Genomic DNA, 14,061 nt, shown 5'->3' on the forward strand with positions numbered 1-14,061 from the left:
TATGGGGAAAAGCCTCAAATAAAATGTAATTGGGATGCAACTGTGAATAGCTTCACACTATCCCAGAAAAGCTTGGTTTAATTTGCATTTGCCACAAAGCTCCCTTCGGCTTAAATAATTGCAAAGGCTCTCTCACTTTTAGATTTCATTTGGTGGATTGGGACTATTCCTTGTTTATAACGTTTGACAGTTTTCTTTATTAAGAAAATTGTAACTTGGACCAATTCATGAGCTGAACAGCATGCTGAAGCAGCTCTGGAGCTAAAAATTTCAGTATATATGGAATGAAAAAGCACATGTTAGTTCATACTTTCACCAAGGGTAAAACTGAGCCCAGCTAACAGAACGTTTTGATTCCCCAAGGGAAAAAAGTCTTCTAAATTGATGGGCCTTAAGACTGAAAATGGATGGAAGCATACTAGCAAAAAAGACCAGGGTAAATCACAATTGAATTTTTATAAAAACTGCCAGTGCGTTCCTTTCTCTATCAGAAAAACTCAGTTCATTCAAGGACTTTGGCTAAACTTCTTCTTAAAGTTTAAAATGCACCATCTGATATAGAACTGTTAAGGTCAAAGTATTTCTGGAGAAAAGACTGGAGGCTTACAATATGCTTGTGTGCTGTTAACATTGTAATGCTGTTCAGGGAGCGTATGAAAATCCCTCTGTGGAATAACAGGCTTCAGCCAAGGTAGGAGAAGGATCCAAGTCCATTCATCTGCATGTGGCTGAACCAGGGACAAGGAAGCAAAAAGACAGCAGCTCCTATGGCTGACAGGAAAGCAATTCCGTTCTGCAAAAAATACTCCATTTCCTGATTCTAGTTTATTCTGTAAAACATTATCCATTTTGACAGGAAACAAGGTTTGATTAACAAACAAAACCAAAACAACATTTCTTCAAGGAAAGGCAATTAATCGGTTTCGAGTAAAGACAGGGTGTCTCTTTCATCCAGAAGTCCTGTTCTATTTTCTTAGGAAAAATAGACCTGAATTAGAATAGTCAAATTTTATGTTCAGATGCTATAGACTAACTGGTACACCGATACAGAAAACAAAACTTTACTTTTGCATTTTCCCTATTTTTTTTTTTTTACAGTTTAGCACTTCCTTCTGTCTTAATTGCCACTTCTGGATAAAAATTCTACTGCTATTACATATCTTCTAACTACACGTACTGCTGCCGTGATGCATTAGCAACACCAGCAGTCGTACTGCAAAGGCTTAGCGCTGCAGTCTAAAGTTACTCAGAAGGTTTTCCCATTTGTGTACAGGTACTTAAGATTGTCATATCCAAACACTTATGTCAGAAAGACAAACGCTAGCTACACTGATGTATGGAACGTTCCACTTACAAAGCAATTGAGAATAAAAGTATTCTTTCTACGAGCCTTCAAAAAGTTATCAAAGCCATAATATATCAAAGAGCAGTAACTGTATCGGATGCTCCAAAGGTCTTTAAAAGAGGACAAGAAAAGAAACTGCACCTTAGGTTTTTAAAATCTCCAGACTACAAATGTCATCTTTCTTGTTTGCCTCATACTATGGGACAAAAAAAATCTGGCTGTACATGCCCTAAATACTACATCTACTTTCCTTAACCTAGCAAACTCGACACCAACCATTTCTGCTTTGAATAGCACACCAGGTCTCCTGTATTCAGCAAAACTGTAGATGCATTATCCTATGGATACCTACATTTAACTGGATAATGAAAAAAAAACGTGATGACTGAACCAAAATAAACATATGGCAAATTCTAATTTGGATGAAAATAAGGTAATACAATTATCTATTGTAGACTATTTTGAGGCTGCTCAGAAGGAAAAGGAAGGAGAGAGTTCTATAGTGATGCTAATTTCAAGGGAAATTTCAGAAATATTTCTGTAGAAACATTTGTACAAGTAGGTGGTTGTTTACTCAACTGTGTAAGTTCTGTGGCCGTATACTTTACCCTGATACTATATATTGAAGCTGGGGAACTGCAGCACATCTAAAAAGCACCAGACAGTTCAGTGTTTTGCATACAAACTTGTATCCTAACTGCTTTTTTTTGCTGGACTTGAAACAGAACAAAACTAATAAACGACTTGATTTTTCCACTACATTAAAATTACTGAAGTTTTGGTATCACACCCACTATCGCAGGTGAGAGGGAAACATAGTATTTAATATTTTGTGATGGGTTTAACAGGATATTTTAAGAATTTTCCCACAATTAATTATTTATCAAATAAAAAAAAAGAGGCTTTTGGACAGATGAAAAGGGCAATTCTGTGGCTGCAACAAAAGGCAGTTCTGGCTTCAATTAATAGGTTGAACAAAAATTAAGGAGAAAATGGAATTTCTGACTTGAGAAAATTTAAAGTTATTAATTAATGTGAGACTCAAACATTGTTAGTTCTAGATTATGTAAATAAAGATAATATCAACTTCAAGAGTAAGGACTTTCCAGCTAACTACTTTGGTTTGAGGAGCCTGAACACAATGTGAACATGTCAAGGAAAAATAGCCTTCTCCTATTTCAGTTTGTTGATTTTAAAAATTAATTTTGCTGTTAGAACATTGTGCTGTTCCTCCCAGGGAAAAGCAGATCTACTAAAACATAACCATTGTTACAGCGTAGGAAGGACAAATACTGTCTAAATGTAGTCACGGAGTTTTAGGCTTCATAAAATGGGGAAAAGTACCCAGCTGAGGTACCCTGACCTGCCTACAGAAGGAGTGTACAACTGCTCATCTAGGGAGAGGACGCACCCATCTTAATCATATAAATCAGTTGTCTGAAATAAGACACGGTAATGAGACGCTGAATCATCTAGCTGAGGCTAGAACGGGTCTCGGGAGGTCATTAGCCCACCTCCTGCTCAAAGCAGGTCAAAACTGACCTTGGACCAGGCTGCTTAGGGCTTTGTCTCAGCACGTCTTGAACACCTCCAAGGACAGAGATTCCACAGCTCTCTGGGCAACTCTCCATCTCCCTAGTTAGAAATCAATACCCTATAAAATAGAAAATACTGGTTTTATTAACAAAAAGCTCTTTTGGTCATGAGCAGTCATATAACTCATGTTAATTACTGCCCTAATCTCTGCATGTTCCATTTCAGCAGTATTTTGCTGTAGTCCCGATGGTTTCAGGGCATAAACGTAACAAGGTTTCAAGGCGAAGAGGTCATCTTTTATTAAATGTACCTGTTTATCTGGAAAATTAAGACAAGCTTCTGGACAGACTGCATACCAATACACCACTGACTCAACAAAAAGACAATTTTTAAAGCAGATCACTTTCAAGCTGTTTCCTGCAGGTTTTTAACTATCTCCTCCTTTCTCCTACATAGTGAGTATTTTCATACTTTCTCCCTTCCCTGACTAACATCTCCTGCACTCATTGGATGCCACTAACCGTTTCTTCAAAGATAGTCTGCTTGACACCTACCCAAACTCTAAGCAGCTTGGAAAGTTGATGTTTCCTTTTCATATTTTAAGACTTGTATGCTTGAAAGCTGATTCGATTTTTCCAGCTGTACCACTTAAGTGACACCATCCATACCTGTAAACCTCGTCTATCACACAGAAACTATCTTAGGCATCTCAGCCTTTTCTGCCCTTCTTCTCATTCTTTCACTAACTCAGAAACGCATAAATCTCAGGAAGCAGTGAATAAGGCTGTCGTGATAAAGCACACTGCACCCTTATGAACACCGGGGTAAATCTAGTGCTACAAGCGAGCCAACTCTGTAGGGGCAGAAAAGTGAGAAAAGTAACTTGCCTAAAACTGTAGGAGGTTTCACTCCAGGCCCGTGGATGTTTGCAAAATGAAGTATCTTTTTAAGCCATGTCAGATTTATGTAAGTCACGTGTTAGACAGGTTGTACGTGGAAGTGCAGTATCTTGCCTGTTTAATGAAAATTAAGGACATATGATATAGAACAAATAATTTTTCTTTGTTTAATAAATGATGAGAGGACAGATATGATACTAGAATTCTCTCTTCTTGTGGTAAATCCTAGGAATGGCCTGTAATGCTTTACAGAAGGGTTTTTCTTTTAATTTCCCAAAATGCTGCTTATCCACAGCAGGGTCTTATAATCAGCAAGGACAATTTTTCTTCCTGTGTCAGCCAGCACTTACACCCTGGGGCAGGATGATTATAAACCATGTCACTACAGATACTCACCCCTCCCAGAATGATGGACGCTGTTACATTTTAATTGCATATTACAAAATTGCACTCACAAAATAGTTTCCTTCTATCCATTTAGAATTTGTTTTTTGAATTAACAGTGATGAATTTTTATTACAACATAAATGCATGTTATTAGATGGCATGACTATATAGCTTTTTGGCTAGAGTTTTGGAAGGAAAAGATTTCTGATCCCTGTTTGCACAACTGTGTGTTTTGCATTTGATTTATCATTAAATAAAACATGTAACAGAAATAAATACCTAAAATACATAAGCAGACTGTTCTGACAAATGTGTTTAGTACCAGGCGAGAGAGTCATTCTCTTTGGAACAGACAGAGCCTCCATCCTCAGATATAGAGAAGAAAACATTTCCACGCTCCCCTCCCACCACACCAGACTGGCTTCCAGCCTGGTGGTTAGGGTGTGCGTGGGGAAAAAGAGGGTTTGAATCCCCCCAGGCAATGGCAGGAACAGGACTAACTTCAAGTAGAGGACACAGCAAGCACTTGTAAGGACACATGATATAAAAAGCAAGTATCAGTGCGGTAAGTGTGACTTCTGTTCTACTTTTGAAAGAAAAGATTTTAGTATCTGCTTTCAGAAAGGCAGATGTTCATGGTTCTGAATCCCAAGTAGAAAGAATTGCCTAAATCTTCAGGGACAAGTAGAATGAGGGCTAGTCCATAGTATTTCCTGCTAGCTTAGTTTGGTGGCATCTCAAAAAGCCTGCTGGAGTTTGTAGAATCAGTTAAAGTACTCAGAGACTGACAGGCAAGCAGTATGACAGCTGAAGCTGTTACTCTCCAGCTCTTCTCAGAGGCAGGGACACTGTATCTATTAATGAATCAGATCTTGAACTGCTCCAGTTTTCAAAGAGTTTGTTATGATAAACTAATGAAACCTGCAGTTAAGAGCATCCAAGCTCATGAAATAGTTTGCCTGTAGTGGAAAAATGTTCTCCCTTGCCACGTGGTCGTGTTTCTGCCTTGTGCTACCTCCAGAACCTGTGAGACGTCCCAGTGAACCAGTCCAGCTCACCAGTGCAGCCGGAGACAGTGCAGCTTCCTGGGAGAGGGGGAAGGTTTGGCATAAGTTAGTCTTCTGGCTGATGGCCTCTATCAACGGCTGAGCAGGACTGGTGAGTACCAAAGCGGGCGTGATGCAGGCAGCAGGAGCATGCAGCTGAGACTGGTGGAGATGGGGAGGAGTGAAGAAGAGAGGAGGAGACTGGGACTCGTTCCTTTTTCATCACGAGAAGCTAACAGATTGCCTAATAGACTCTCTTGAAGTCGTAGGTGTACTTTGCAGTGAGACAGGACATGCTGTTCACAGATATGAATTCTGCCATGAGAGCCAGGTACATTTCACAACAGTGTCACAGCTTTTATAGCTTTATGCAGGTCTAAAAAATCGGCAGTGTCTCCATTCTGTTTTCTTGGAAGGCTTAAAAAATGTGTTCAAAACCCTCCCAAGCTACCAAATGAATATTTTGATTAGCCTTTCTAATCCAGAACTAAGACAAATATATCATTACTAATGCCTTGCTAAAGTAAGAACCGAGGTTACTACCTAACACAAACATTACACTTTACAAAAATGTGAGAAACGGTCTGAAACCTCTTCAAATCTGCAGTATCTAGACACTTAAATTATTCCAAGTTTTATTTTGTTAATCTGAACCTATTCATGCATTAACTGAATTCTGAGATTGCTTTTTAGGAACACTACCTCGCAGACAAAATATCACACTAAAGTACATCCATGCAGTGTTTTCGACTGTTCTTTCTCTTTCAAAAAATAACCCGTCCTATTTTATCTCCTTATGAAAGCAGCAGTGAACCATCTTCATTATCTCTCCTAAGTTTCTTGCATGTTTACTATGAGTCCTGAAATTAAGTGTGATCATAGGAAGACTCTCCATTTTCTCTTAGCTAAAGGAAAAATTGAAATTCTCTAGTAGGATAAGGGGAGAAGGGTAAAAAAAACATGACACCAGCATACTGACGCCCATAGTAAAAGTCAATACACATATGCTTTTGCCTTTCTACAACATAACACATCTGTGTTTACTCTAAATCTAAAATCTAATCACATTTGGTTGGGGGATTTGTAATTCCCCAAGACTGGCATAGTCTGGTTTGGAAATTCACATACTTTTATGATTACAGATCATCTACAGCCTTCAATATGTGATAAATGTCAAGCAAAGTCAATTCTTAGCTCTCAGTTTTGACAGTTTCCCTTTTAATCTAGATTGTTCTATAAAAGCAATTCCCTTTTTTTTTTTTTTTAATAAAGCTTAACTTAAACCACACATAACTTCTGCCAGATTTCTTTACAAAACCTGCTACTTGTCTTTTAATTATAATTTTTCTCCATCAGGGACTGGAGGGATTCTGGTTCTTTAACAGATTTGACTTCAAATGTCCAAGTGACAAAAACTGGTACCTCAGGATAACCCTAGCTCGCATTAGTGGACTGTGTGAAGATAAGTTGTTTTTTTGAAAGAGTACAAAAAACCCATGGAAGAAGAGATGCTTAATATTTCAGCTGTTCGCTGTCTGATTTGTTGTAGAAAGTACCTTTGTGGTCACACCTTTGAAAGGATTAGGAGATGTATGCGGCCAGCCTCCGAGTGCTTCACACACACAAGTGCAAGTTGGGGGGATTTTCAGCACTCTGTGGTCTGGTGACACGCAGTGTGATGCCAGAGTATGTCACCTATCTGTGGGATAGCTATCCCAATTTAAACACTACCTGCTAAAACTCATGTTAAGACATGGCAATTTGTTTTAAACTGGCTGCTAGTTTTATAAGAGCCAAGACTCTCCGGTAGCGTTGTGAGTAAGTGTGCAGGTGGCTGAACTGGAAGAGCTCACCTCGGCAGTTCTTATCAGTAACTAGCGATCGACTGCAATGTATCATGATATCTATACTTTATCCAGTGAAAGTGTCATTTAAATCAATTTAATAAGGTTTGAGTTAACATCCCCTGGGAGCACATTACATCTTTTAAAGATATCATTCCAGGCAAGCAGTAGCTTCAGACTGGCACTGCTACATTGGTTAAATTCATAAATTTTCAGTTACTGTCATAACCTTAAGGGCCTAGATTTTTTTTTTTCTAAAGTGTAGTCTAGAGCATAATGATGTGATAGATTTTTAATAAACTGGCAAATACCTATGTACTTACATCTTCCTCCTATCATGCTGTATCAGGGTCCTGCTGTCTCTTTCAGGGCAGGTGGATTGGTGAGAAACACAACTTGTTTATTACATTTCCAACTACAAAGGAAAATCATGCTTTCCTGTTACAGAAAGTATTATATGGAATAGTATTATAATAATTAGAATAAGTTTAGTGTTATACTGATTGGAGTAAACAAGGTCTGAATTCCTAAGTAGGTAATTTTAGATGTCAGATCAGAAAGTTATTGTAGTGTGACGCACTGGAGTAGGTACTTGTCCCAGTACGTGGTGAGAGCAGCAGTTCAACTCAGTCGTTGTAGCGGTACTCACCGATTCTGCAGTTAAACTCATTCTCCCCAGCCTCATTTTTCAGGAAATTACAGCCAGATCAAAGGGACTCTTTAAAACAAAGTTATTTTAAAATTGATTTGATGGTTTCCTACTTACAGTGATAGGCTTGGTAAAATAGCTTAACAGGAGAATTTATTACATTTACTGATGGTTTAGTGTCCAATTCCATGCCTTTTATGTACTAGGGTAAGCTCTCTGTCTTTAGTGGACAGTTTCTGAGTACGTAACAGTAACCATGTTAATATGTATATATTTAAGTCTTCTTGTTGAACTGACAGCTGTCTATCAGAACTCTAATCTGATGATCTTCAGTTAACAATATAAAACATCATTGTTCAGTTACATTTAAAATAAAGATGGAGTTCTAAACATATTTTAGAGTCGCTCCTTTTCAATTTGTTCACGAGGAGCTTAGTAAAGAGGACAATAATTTTAAACCATTTTGAATTTATTTTCTAATATTGTTGTATAGCTTCTGTTTTTAAGCATAGAACAAGAAATACAGAAAGCGCTAAGTATACGTATGAGAGTTAATTACATAAAATGAAGGTTGCCAGTAGTACTGCTGTAATATTCATGATTAGAGATAAAATCAATATATTTATTAATGTAACTCTTATATACCATTGCAGAGGAGGAAGTTCAGTCTTTATTTTCTAAATGGTACCAAGGCCTGCTGGTGCTACAAGGATGGAGAGGAAGGAAGCAAAAGCATTCTCTGTTTATTTCTGCACTTTACAGAGCAGTTTACATCAATTCAAAATGTAAAATGAAACATAATGTCATTCTCAAAGTAAGGCGTTTACTATACTTCATTACCTCTGTCTGATGTTGTTTCACAAGTGATGTAATTAAATACACATTTATCATAATATTTAGGATATTTTCTCTCTTTAATTGTCCTCTGACAAAATCAGAGACTTCTTTTCTCCAAATCATTCTCTTACCTCACTGCAAATTTTATCTTCAAAGCTTGCTAGCTAGCATGGGCAAGCATTATGTTTCATCAATTACATCTTGATGTAGAATATACTCTTTTAAAAGCTTCCTGTTGCTGTATAATCTATAAAAATAGTGGTGTGAACATTAAGGTAGAGGAATTGGTAGCATTTTAAGATCAGTGTCAAAGATTCTATCTAAGGTTAAGTGATAGTAATTAAAAAGACAGGAGACCTGGAAGCAAGTCTGCACAAGAGCCAGCAATGGAGCCAGCACAGCAGCAACTGGGAACCATAGGGCAAGGACATCTAACTGCACGGTGCTACATAAGCCACTAAACAGCACTGGTTTTTATACATGAATGTTACCATTTAATACACACAATAATCCTCAACATTAAAAAATCTTCTGCTGCAGCAAAGACTGAGGTATTTTTCAGTGGTACAACTGCATGGGAGGAATAATTGTGTAATGCTAATGAAAGTGATGTAATCAATCTGCAATCATGCTTTCCTGTAAACTTGCTTTTAATTTCACATTTGGTAAATACAGGCACTATATCCAAAAAGCTTATGTCTCCTTCTGTAGACATGACTGACAAGCCCTATGCGCAATGTGCTTCCAAAACAAACATGACTCAATACCTTTGGGTCAGTAACTCATACAAATGATGAAGAATGGTTTTTGGTAACGTTCCTAAAGTGTATCTTAAAGTAGCAATTCATGTGTCGGAGAAACATAATCAAAATTTGGTTTATAAAAAAATGTATACTGAGTGATAATTGTGCCCTCTTGCAAGATACACAAGCTTACTGAAACTGGTTTATTACATTGCTATACTTATGCAAATTTATTACATAAAAAAATAAACCACATTTTTGACATCTACAGTTTTACCACACCAGTGTGTCTTTCAGTGTGAGCACTGTGATAGCTACTTGTGACATAAAGCATGCAGAAGAAAAACAAACCATGTAATTTGCAGAACTTACAAAAACCCCTTTTTGTTTAATTTCACAGTGATGGAATCACAGATGTGGGTAGGTTCACAGTTGGCACTATGGGAAGTATATTTTCATGTAGGCCAGGCACAAGTTTCCCAGCAAAAGTTAACAGTTAATATAAAAGGGACTCCTCAGATCCTAAGTTGACCCCTGCAAGTAGTTACAAACCTCTTGGTAGGAATCCTCTTACCTATAGCTTGCTAGTTAACCAAGGAAATAATTCATTATTTCTCAATCTGTTTCACAATGTCATTTTACTTAAAATAGAAACCATTTTACCTGGTCTATGACACTATATATTTGGCTTCTGAAAGGCTGAAAATAGGCTGTAAAAGGCTGTTAAAAATATCAAAGGAGTTAATTAGGAAAGTGAACAGTCAGAGTAACAAGTGCTACCTCCGAATCTGTGCTGAAGTGTATTTAAAGTTGTATACCTGTCAGACTGCCAGATGAGCAATAGTTGTTTGGAGTTATTAAACTAAAATGAAATAAAAATCCCACAGTGATTGGATACTCAGTATATAATATGTTCAGAAAAAATATTTAAAATCCATGGATGACCTAGTCCCTGATTGGCTGAGCCACTTGAAGATTGGATAAGTTATAAAAAAGAGCTTTAAGTGCTTGTTGACTGGCTACATTCTGAACAGCTCAACAGAGTAGAATTATGGAGTGTTTCATTGTGTCACAAGTCTCCTTATCCTAAAAAAAAAGTGCATTACTCAGCAATTAACTAGGAGCGTTATAAGGACTTCTGGACATTAAGATTAAATAAGGTACTGCAGAAGAAAAGTACCCAATGATCAATGTTTCTAACTCAAAAAATGCAATGCCCACATTTCATTTCTGTTTGAACTGGCTTGCTCCAGAGCTAGGCAGCAACACTGAATATGATTGCTAGAAGATCAGCAAGCTGGTTTTTGTCCCATTCCTGACGTTACAGATTTTCTGAGAGTCATTTTTTTCTTTTCCTTATGGGATTGATCTGCACTGATGAAGACAGTGAATGCGTACACTGACTTGGACATAATATTGAGAAATTACTCCTTCCTCCACTGAAATCACTTGTGAGAAGAATTGCAAAAACTGTTTATCACACACTATCGAAACCCAGTTTGAGTAAGAAGTCACAGATTGTCTCATAATACTGGAAGCTGTCCACAGGCTTAAGTGTGGTGCTAACTTCAGAAAACAGTTCTAAAGGCTGAAGGGTTTGGGGAATTGTTTAAAATATAGAAGACTTTATATGCATTTAAATTATATTTAAGTATACAATGTTTTATATCTGCATATACATGCACACAGGCATGCACAGAACAGTCATCTCCAGGATGGAAAATCCAGACTGTTATCTCTGGCAGGCCTTGAAAAAGTTGTCAAAGGCGATTATGCCAAGCAGTAATTTTTCACAGTTGCAGGGTAGTTCATGAGCTACATTAAGCACTACGGTTCATACTCCCTCTCCTAGGAATAAGCCCTCCAGAAAACAAACTACCTAACCGCCACAGGGTGAAAACAAGCTTTACAGGAGCATGGTTCAAAATGAGGAAGGGTTTGTGTCTGTGCTCTGGCATGTGCACAATTGCTTTTAATTGTCTGGAAAGAAGATCTGATGAAAAATGCAGAAATGTTCCCCCAGTCTGATGGCTCATGTGAAAATAAGCAACCCAGCTGGCAGTAAGGCATACTTTGTAGCTATGCTACTGTTATAGTACATGAAATATTACTGAAAAGAATCATTTCAGAGGTGGGGAAAGGTAACTATTTTTTTCCATCTCTTTTTCAACCACATTAGTTACCAAAATCTTTCTAACAGAACTAATCCAAGACATGCTGCATCTAAAGTCTATACAGATGTCACATACACACTGACTCTGAACCTCTTCTGGAGTTTAGTTTCAGATCATGAGATGATACCTCATGGTCAAGGGGCAGATGTCATCAGCTTGGGAGGGGTCTGTGGAGCTGCCCAGTGGTGTCACACAGGGCAGCAAGAGAGGCTGCACTTCCCACTACGACTGGGGGGTAGGAAGTTAGGAGAAATTCCCATCAATAGCACGTCTCCCTCCCCTGACCCTCTTCCCCGAAACTCAGGCCCTGAGCTTACATCCTCATTTCACATTTAACTCTTAGGTCCACTTAGCTCAACTGAGAGAAGGCCATAAAGCAAAATTGTACTTGAGCTGCACGCAACACAACTAGCAGCTGTTAAATTGTGCTCGGTCAAGCGCTAGTCCCCCCTCCCCCCCCGCAGCAGATCAACTACCTCAAGTTAAAATCATCATCATGCACAATCAGAGGTTTCTGCATGTGCGTGTTACACAGAGCTGAGCTACGGCCTAACATCAGCAAGCGACTGAAGTCAAGCACGGAGAAAAATGAAGACCTGCAAGACGGTTTGATCAGAGAGAGTACCAACAGGTACAGCGCCGACAGCTTGACGATTTTAAACACAGTTGTAACTGAAGCTCAGTTAAGTTTGCCTTTAGTGACACCCCCGAGGGGGATAGGCGTGAGAACTCCACTACCGGTTTAGCTGCACGCACGGAGGGGACACCACCTCCACGCTACCGGAGGATGACGGCAGAGGCTTGACGCTCGGCCGACAAACACCTTTGAAAAGCAACCGCCAGCGCGGGGGTCAGCGGCAGGCGCCCGACGGCTTCCAGCGCGGCCAGGGGCGGGAGTGGCGCGGAGGAGCCCGGCGGAGACAGCAGGCCCTGACCGCGGGCACCGGGACAGGGGGCGATGGCGATCGCGATGGCGCCGGGACGCTACGCTGGGCACGCGGCCCCGCGCGCCGCCCGTGAGCATGCGCAGAGGGGGAAGAGGCGGGCCGGGGACGCGCCGCGCATGCGCGCCGCCCGCCCCACGCCCATTACCTGCGAGCCGCCCGGTGTCGTCGCTTTCTTTTTCTTAGCGGGGCCGCTGCCGGTGCCCGGGCTCGCCGGGCGCTTCTTGCTCCGGGATGGGGCGCCGGCGGGAGAAGAAGAAACCGTCGCAGGGACCAGAGTTGCCATTTCTCCCCCTCCGCGCCCGGCCCGCGCACGTCGGTGGGGCGGAACCGGGAGAGAGCCCTGCCCCCGCTTCCCCCCCCCCACCTCACCGCCGGGCGCCAGGCAGCGCCGCGCAGGCGCAGTGGCGGGGTGGTGCTGCGTGCGGGCATGCGCAGTAGCCGCGCCGCGACCTTTCCCCCCCCCCCCCCCGCGCCCGGCTGGGCCGTGGAGGGTCGGGGGGGGTGTTGTCAGGGAAGGGGCGGGGGGGGTCACCGCGGTTTGGCTTCCACCCGTGAGCGTTTCCACCGCAGGCCTGTGCTCCCCGTGCCGTAGCAGCTGGGGCGAACCTGGTAGGAAGCAGCCTGCCCCCTTATTGCTTCCCCCCCCCCCCGCGGGCCTGCGGTTGCCCGGGCCCCTTCCCGGAGGCCTGGCTGCGGCGGCAGAGCCGGCCCCGGGGGAGCTCGCCTCGCCTCGCCTCGCCACGCCGGGCTGCTGGCCCCTGTGTGCGTGGGAGGTGACAAAATGTGGTAAACTTCGGGTTTGATAACCGTAGGAGGCAATAAGCGCGCAAGGCTGGAAAGGGGGCTGTTGCCGAGTCCTGCAGTGTGCGGTCGTTTGGGAAGCGCACAATAAAAAGCTGGTTTAAGACTGGACTGGAAACAGGCAGTCGTTTGAGAGATGGGCCCGTGCACGGTGTGAGCGCTGGAGTACGGCGCTGTGTTTGCTGGCAATTGCTGTCTTAAGCCTGCCCAAAGTGAGGTCGAGTTTATGCAAAATGCTTTCAGACCGCAAGAAGCGCCTGTAAGTCTCAAATGTGTCAGCTTTTTCCAGTTGCCCTGATAAAGCATGCAGCTGGTTTTAATTGCTCCCTTCAGCTCTAAGATCATGAGCTCTGAGAAGTCTACTGCTAAGTGTTGTATGTGATTGTCCATGCTTAAACTGTATAATCCTTTTAAATGCAAGTTGCAAGTAATTACAGTTGTCAATAAAGGTTTCAAAATATGACTACAGGTAGCTGATAATGAATGCCTTTCAGGGTAATTCATACTGTTATAGATTTGGTTGTTTCCACTCTGTTTTGTCATGGCTAGTGACCTGGTCCGGCACCTTTTCCTTTTGTTGGAAAATGGAGCAATCTTGTACTGGAGCGACGTAGCAGAATAGATCTGTGGTGATTTGGACTGTGCTCCAGAGTGTTTTCACAGTCCTCTTATTGTCTGTGCTGTTTCCTACCCTACCTCAGAGAACTGGTTGGTGGTAATACGGGGCTGCAGACAGTTCTCAAGCTGCTTCATGGCTGTAAAACTTTTTATTTTCTTTACGCTTGCGTGCACCTGCATTCAACATACTGGTCAACTTACTACCATATTTTGTTGAGCTACTTCTATGCAATGC

The 14,061-nt window shown here is 41.3% G+C and overlaps 2 protein-coding genes across 2 annotated transcripts in view; one reads left to right on the forward strand and one right to left on the reverse strand.

Annotated features, from left to right (window-relative positions):
• Nucleotides 1–14,061, reverse strand: part of INO80C (INO80 complex subunit C) — a 34,351-nt gene that overhangs the window by 19,853 nt on the left and 437 nt on the right. The window contains exon 2 of the mRNA XM_042797872.1: nt 12,553–13,013. Within this exon, the coding sequence (XP_042653806.1) occupies nt 12,553–13,013 (461 nt within the window). The remainder of the gene's footprint in view (nt 1–12,552; nt 13,014–14,061) is intronic.
• The window catches only part of GALNT1 (polypeptide N-acetylgalactosaminyltransferase 1), a 114,294-nt gene continuing 113,159 nt past the window's right edge, over nt 12,927–14,061 (forward strand). Inside the window, exon 1 of the mRNA XM_042797882.1 lies at nt 12,927–13,016. The gene's annotated coding sequence lies outside the window, so the exon portion shown is untranslated. The remainder of the gene's footprint in view (nt 13,017–14,061) is intronic.

This window comes from Tyto alba, unplaced genomic scaffold (genome assembly GCF_018691265.1).
Source record: "Tyto alba isolate M040663 unplaced genomic scaffold, T.alba_DEE_v4.0 Super-Scaffold_27, whole genome shotgun sequence".
Classification (NCBI taxonomy): domain Eukaryota; kingdom Metazoa; phylum Chordata; class Aves; order Strigiformes; family Tytonidae; genus Tyto; species Tyto alba.